Source organism: Homarus americanus, unplaced genomic scaffold (genome assembly GCF_018991925.1).
Source record: "Homarus americanus isolate GMGI-L3 unplaced genomic scaffold, GMGI_Hamer_2.0 scaffold52687, whole genome shotgun sequence".
Lineage (NCBI taxonomy): Eukaryota > Metazoa > Arthropoda > Malacostraca > Decapoda > Nephropidae > Homarus > Homarus americanus.
Window position 1 is genome coordinate 634,867 of NW_024734362.1, and position 6,992 is coordinate 641,858.

Sequence of the window (6,992 nt, forward strand, 5' to 3'; positions counted from 1 at the left end):
CTACCAAGCAGAAATTCGTCCCAGGATTCAACTACCCATCGCAGTTGCCTGAAAATATATAAGTAATTATTGCTTTATCAGGTGTGAGGTGTCAACAATTGTTATGACGATTCCCAGTTGTGCCAAATTAGCTGAAAAACCTGTCAAAGCTAGCTTATTCTTAGCTCTCTTAAGCAACATTTTTATATTGCTTTTAATAAACTGTGGGGACTATTAGGATAATTTTTAATGAATTCACAGGACTTTTGGATTAATTTGTTGAATGATACCGAGTTTGGGTTGATCTGGGTAAAATTTAGCGAGTTCTTAGAATGCTAGAGTTGGCAACATTGACAATTACGTCGTGATCATAATATTGTTGTGTCGGAATGGTGATTCTTCTGTAACCAATTTAGCATCAATTGCATTCAACAGGAGTGGCCGTGTCAGAATATATTGATTGAATTTCACTGGTGTAGAATAGGAAGACGGCTAGAGTTGTTAGAAAGGTGTGTGTTGATATACAGTATTTGTTGTGAGTTAATATGGAGTGTGGATGATGCTTGCCAGAGTTCAGTAGCCTCAACTTTTCTATTTTTTTTTAAATTTTGGTCGAATAAGGAGTTGTTCGATTCCTTTCATTTTTTCCAGGATATTTTCTTATTATCGTAAATATTTTAAAAGAGTCGACATATACTAGAAACTGCCTAACCTTTGCTAACTTCCTAGACAGGGCCCCTGCCATATTAAACAGAAAGCACTTACATTGATATCTGATATCAATGAAAATAACTGTTGAAGCGTCATAGTGTAATTTTACGTGTGAGTATGCGGACGACAACACCTGCTGACAAGGCAGTATTTTGGGAGGAGTATTTATGATAAAAAATTAATTTCTTCATGTACAAAGCACGTACATACATCATTTTAGTGTCCTATGGTTTTTCACCCTGTTTCACCCCCCATGCCTTACCCACTACAGGTGATTTATGATGGTAGATATGTATATAAAAAAACTACCCTACCTAATAGTGAAAATATAACATTTTCACAACTTCTAAACTACAGTACTGTACTTACAATCACGAAAACAAGTACTCGGTAAGCAAAAAGCAAAGGACTACCATAAACGTTTTCTGGTGGTAGTGGTTTCCTCATAAATTACCTTTTCTTCAGCTTAGAGAAAATGTCCAGCTCCGAGAGATTAACTTAAGTGATAGTGTAATATGAGGGGAACAATAAACCACCTTTATTCAACCAGTATTGCAGAGAACAGGACGTGGCTATATACAGGTCCCTCCTGAGGCTAATTCTTAAAGGCTATAATAGCTACAGGACTGTTTTTATTTTGGGTAATCTCCTGAGATTTTGTGTAATTTCAAAATAAATCTTTTTTTTTCATGCAATACCCATCTCATGTCATGTCATAATTATTATGTCTGGTCCTGACATGACATGTCATGACATGAATATGGCTCAAAAAAGGATGTTCCAAAACTGCAGAATGGTCCTGTCTAGCCTTTTTGAGTTAGCTGCAGTACAGTCCTGTATATAGCCTTTTTTAATTAGCTGCAGGACAGTCCTGTATATAGCCTTATTGAGTTAGTTGCAGGACGGACCTGTATATAGCCTTTGAGCTAGCTGCAGGACAGTCCTGTTTATAGCCTCATTGAGTTGGCTGCAGGACGGTCCTGTCTATAGCCTTTTGAGTTAGCTGCAGGACAGTCCTGTATATACAGTAGCCTTTTTGAGTGAGCTGCAGGACGGTCCTGTATATAGCCTTTTGAGTTAGCTGCAGGAGTCCTGTATATAGCCTTTTGGAGTTAGTTGCAGGATGGTCCTGTACATAGCCTTATTGAGTTAGTTGCCTTGAGACGGACGGTCCTGTATATAGCCTTTGAGTTAGTGCCGGACATCTCTCATATAGCCTTTTGAGTTAGCTGCAGGACAGTCCTGTATATACAGTAGCCTTTTTGAGTGAGCTGCAGGACGGTCCTGTATATAGCCTTTTGAGTTAGCTGCAGGAGTCCTGTATATAGCCTTTTGGAGTTAGTTGCAGGATGGTCCTGTACATAAGCTCGGCCATCTAGTTTTGTTCGTCTATTGAAGAAAAATAATGTTTCCTTTTGATTAGGATAAATGAAAACGCAAAAACAGAAATTTAAGATACAAAATAATGGGAGGATTGGTTGCTAAAGATAGCCACTGGAGGTCTGTGGTCACCAACCCTCAGACATGAGAAAGACCACTTACTGGGTAGTTGATTAATGGAACATTTTTTAATCTTGTATTTAACAGGTGTCAAATCACCATTGCCGTTGTTGACATTTGGCGAGACTGAAATTCATCAGTTTTAAGTTTTACTAAACCAAGGCTAAAGGGACCTTGAAGAAGTGGAAAATTTGTATATTTGGTAAATACATGTTACATGTACAGAAGGCTAGTTATAATGGCAGATATGAAAGAGATTTAAAACAAGAATGTCAAATAAAAATTGCACACAATAATCTTAGACTTATGTTAGGGAAGGACATTTGCTTAGGTTTGAGAAAAGGGCTGATAAATACTATGTAGCTGCTGTCTGGTCAGTGCTTTTGTATGGGTAAGAAGTGTGAACATTTTCAGCTGACACCAGAATGAGGCGGAGGTCTTTGAAGTGTGGTGCAATAGGAGAATGAGAAAGTTATCAATTGAAGTCTTTGAAATAATGTTAAAAAATACTGGAAATTTATAGACAGAGGAAATTGAGAAACTTTAATCTTACTGGATAATTAGTGATGAGAGGATAATGGTAACAGATAATAAAGGGTAAAATGTAGGATGACCAGGGGAAGTAACAAGACTGATGGATGGATAAGAGTAAGAGCTGTAGGAACCCCCAAAATGATAAATATTCAGGAAGGACTGATGAAGACAACCAGGAAATATTTAAAAAGGAGTTCAATGTTTGCCTAGTGGTGACATCCTTGATTAATTGTTTTGATTTTCAACAATGTTTACTTCCAGGTTTTGATGTTGAACAATGGGTTTACTGGCACGCAGTCGTCACAAGGAACTCAACACCCTGACTTGTCTGGTCATGGGGCTAACAGGATGGAAGACAACAGTTGAACTCCACAATGATACGTTTGTTTCAGGATTGATTACAGATGTTGATGTGTAAGTTTTATTTGTGTAGTATTTACATACACTACCAGAAAATTTCCCTTTTCAACAGATGGCCACAAAAAATTCCCAAATTCTAATGAGACAGAATTGAAGTCTGTTTGACCAAGTGATCAAACAAAAGAATAAGCATACTTGTATATTCAACAGCTCCTTAATTAAATCTTATTACTTTTTTCTTTAGTTACGGTATTCATTACTGTGCCATACATCCACCACCTTGAGTACAGTAAACCTTCAATAGCAAAATTATCAACCAGAGTACACGACTATTGTAAGATTGTAACAGTCATTTAAAGACATTGTGGCTCCAGAGAATGTCCAGTGTATTTGTTATGTTTATGTCGACTGCATTTATCTTTTACCATTATAGTATTTTGGGCTTTGTCTTTGCAGGAAAATGAATATGGAAATGACAGATGCCCGGTATACTGATGGTAATGGGAAAACAGTTATGATGAATAATTTTCACATAATGGGTCGAAAAATTCGATATGTACACATTCCAGACAAGGTAAGTACTGTACCCTGTATATGATGAAATATAAAGTATAGTATCGTTATACTGTACAGTATTACCATTATCCATGGTATCAGTTTATCATTAAAAGGCAAACTAATAATGACCAATTAAAGGTTTAATTATTAACCTAGGATGAAGAATCATCTGTACATATTCAGGACTGTATGATAGTCCAAAATTGATAATTTTTCGTGAATTATAGAGAGACATTTTACAAATATAGTGTACAGTATTTTTCTTAAAAGAGTCCAGTAAGGGTCTACTGTACAGTATTTTGAACCTCTCCCTGTGTAACATGGTGCCAGTAAATATTTGATGAGGATGATAGTGGCTTATTACAGTTATCACAAGTACTGTATGTGCACTGTATGGGATCCAAAAAGGTCCCTGGGTTACAAACGGGTTCCGTTCCTGAGGACGTTCGTAAATTTGAACACATGTTTTTTGCATACAATATTTGCAAAACAATATTTAAAATCCCACTATATCATAGCCTAAGTCATTATATACATCTAAAATCACTTAATTTAAGACAAAAGAAGAAATGGAATGACAAAATACAGTAAATGAAGGTAAAAAATAAGTCATCAGGTAAATAAAATACTATACTGTAAATTTCAAGTTTAACCCTGTTCATATTGGTGTTCGTTCATTATTAAGTATTGGAACTGTAATTTCCATGGAGTAACTATCTTAAAATTGATTCCTTGAACTAAATATAAATAAATGTTTATTTAAAACTAATAGCAACATGTTTAACAGATTGATATTATGAAGTTGATCCAACAAAAAGTCACAGTTTCAACTCCACACAAGAGGATGAGTACTAAAGGTCATATTGCCCTGAAGAGAACACAGCAAACCTTAAAAAGATACCAAAGGGAGCAAGAAGGTCTCTCTACAGCACAGCAGGAGAAGATGCAAACAAGCCATAACCAAGAAACTGAAATATCTTAAGGTAATGGTGTAGAATAATTTGATTTGCCTTGAGCATCTTCAGAACCTTGAGATAATTAAGGGATGCACATGGAACCCTTTGTGCTTTCATGCTAGTACGTACGTCTGTCTTACGATATTGCCAACCTGATTTTACAGAGCAGGAATTGGGCATTACAGATAGGTCTTCCAAGTGTCCTCTTATCTGGCAAGTCAGGATCACCACTATCTGAGGTAACAAATTACCCACATACCTGAATGATGATTCTTAAAAGTGACACCTGCATTGATGTGATAATGATACCAACTGAAAACTGTTAAAACATTCAAAAGTTAGGATCGCTGGTGTGCAAATGATATATTTTGGAGATTCTTTAACCGTAAAAGTTCAGGAATGTCACTCAAGGTTTAAGGGTTAAGTCACCATGTTTCTGTTTGGTAAAACTGTCAATAATAATTTTATGAAGTTTATATTTTGTATAATACTCAGAGCGCATTATACATTGTGTTTATAAAGTCCCTATTTCTTTTATCAGTGGTAATTTATTGTAATCTTTTAGGTAATGATGATGTAAGCAGAAGGACTTGTGATGTTGTCTGTACCAAAGGACTTGCTCTACCTCGATCAATGTTTTCCTAATTGGTGGGTTGGATGTGGTGAAAACAGGCCCTGGCCAGTGTCTCATAATTTAACACCTTTGTTTTTTTTGCATAGGTCATTTACTATTGTTTGGTACACATCTGCAAAAAATAATCCAAAGGTATTAAATTCTGAGATAAAACTGGCCAGGGCCTGTTTTCACCACATCCAACTCACCAATTAGGAAAACATTGAATACAAAGTGTTATGCCATTACATGTTCTTGTACAAACATCATCAATCATTACCTGCATTAAAAAGTAATTCATAGCTTGTACAAGAATTTAATTTGAGGGAATGTGAGGATTTACGATGTACAATATGGTAAGAGACTGATGGAGTGAATTAAGATAGCAATTAACTTAAAAAAATTATATTGGGATGTCTGACTTTATTGTGTATGTATCTGTAGATAAATGTCAGAAAATTATTAGTTCATATGGTATTTTTGATTGGGATATACATGTATTTTATTTATTTATTTTTTTTTAAGTCGACAGTCAAACAAGCTCTGGCCCCCTAATTGGCTCATTCATAATGTTCACTAAATATTGATATATTGCAAATAAATTAATTTATAACTGTTGAGGATACCCAGTCCTGGTTCCCTTTAATACCAAACTTAATGTATGTAATGATATACAGTACAGTAACTGCTTTAAAACATTAACTTTTCAAGATTTGTGGTAAAAAATTTGAAATAAAGAATATTTGCCGTCGAAGTCACAAACAAATTCACGCTTTCGGAGAAGGGAGCTTTTTAGACTAGTACCATCAGCAAAAATAAACCCCGACTATAGTTAATGAGAGAAATATGACTGGTTGTTGTAGCTACCGAGGTAATTGAGCTGGCAGTAATGTGATAAGTATCGCAGAGTTCAAAATAAACAGGTAATGCGTATGGTTCAAAAATTAATCAACTTAGAGAATAAACGTGCCTGATGATGCCTCTAGTACCAATACCCAAATTATAATGTAATATAATCTCTAAATCAAATGTTCATGAACTGGTAAAGCCTGTTAATCCCAAACTATTGTTTCACTGGGTTTTGGGTAATTGGTTCCAGTCAACCTCCCAAATTCAACAAAATGGTAGAAAAAAGTTCATTTCGCTTGAGGTAGAAGGCTCTAAGATGATGATGATGATGATGGGAATTAGAATGGGGGTGGAGGAGAAGGAAGAAGAGAAGGTATTGGGGTGGAAGCGAGAAGTCACCCCATGGGCAATCTATTTCTCTGCACCCATAAAATTTAGCTTCTTGTGTATTTCAAGATTATTTTTTTTTAAATCAACACTGCAATTTATTATATAATAGTCGGCCATATAAAATAATATATTTCAAAAATGACCAATAATTGGTTTGGAAACACAGAAAGATGAAGAGTCCTCCACTGACTAACGCCTGTCTGCCCAGAAACTAGTTTTTACTCAATTATACCACAATTGTTAAAAATGACTAAAAGACAAACTTAAAAATTATTGAATAGTATAAACTTCTTGATATTTACTAAAATATTAAGGAATTATTCTAAACTGATTAATGTACAAGTACTGATATAAAGCTGGTCTTCGCCCAGTACTAAACACAGGTCGTTTGTTCAGGCAATGAAATAACGTAATTTGTTCAGCAACCTATCAGCATCCTATGGAAAGAAGTTCATGAACCGAAGAACGAGAGGGATCATCAATACATTGTGTGTCGATCAATTTTTAATTGTTGGGCGGACTGAATACGGCACCATGTATAT

The 6,992-nt window shown here is 35.4% G+C and overlaps 1 protein-coding gene across 1 annotated transcript; it reads left to right on the plus strand.

The window, feature by feature from the left end:
• Positions 1 to 329: 329 nt before the first annotated feature.
• LOC121870237 (U7 snRNA-associated Sm-like protein LSm10) lies at positions 330 to 6,134 on the plus strand. The gene is made up of 4 exons (XM_042372020.1): positions 330 to 488; positions 2,986 to 3,138; positions 3,541 to 3,658; positions 4,430 to 6,134. The coding sequence occupies exons 2-4, from the start codon at positions 3,002 to 3,004 to the stop codon at positions 4,622 to 4,624; spliced, it is 450 nt and encodes a 149-aa protein (XP_042227954.1). The 5' UTR covers positions 330 to 488; positions 2,986 to 3,001; the 3' UTR covers positions 4,625 to 6,134.
• Positions 6,135 to 6,992: the final 858 nt, after the last annotated feature.

Coding starts and splice junctions, on each gene's coding strand:
- LOC121870237 (XM_042372020.1), top strand. CDS start 3,002: ATGGGTTTACTGGCACGCAGTCGTCACAAGGAACTCAACACCCTGACT. Junction 3,139..3,540: donor TTGATTACAGATGTTGATGT/GTAAGTTTTATT, acceptor TTGTCTTTGCAG/GAAAATGAATATGGAAATGA. Junction 3,659..4,429: donor ATGTACACATTCCAGACAAG/GTAAGTACTGTA, acceptor CATGTTTAACAG/ATTGATATTATGAAGTTGAT.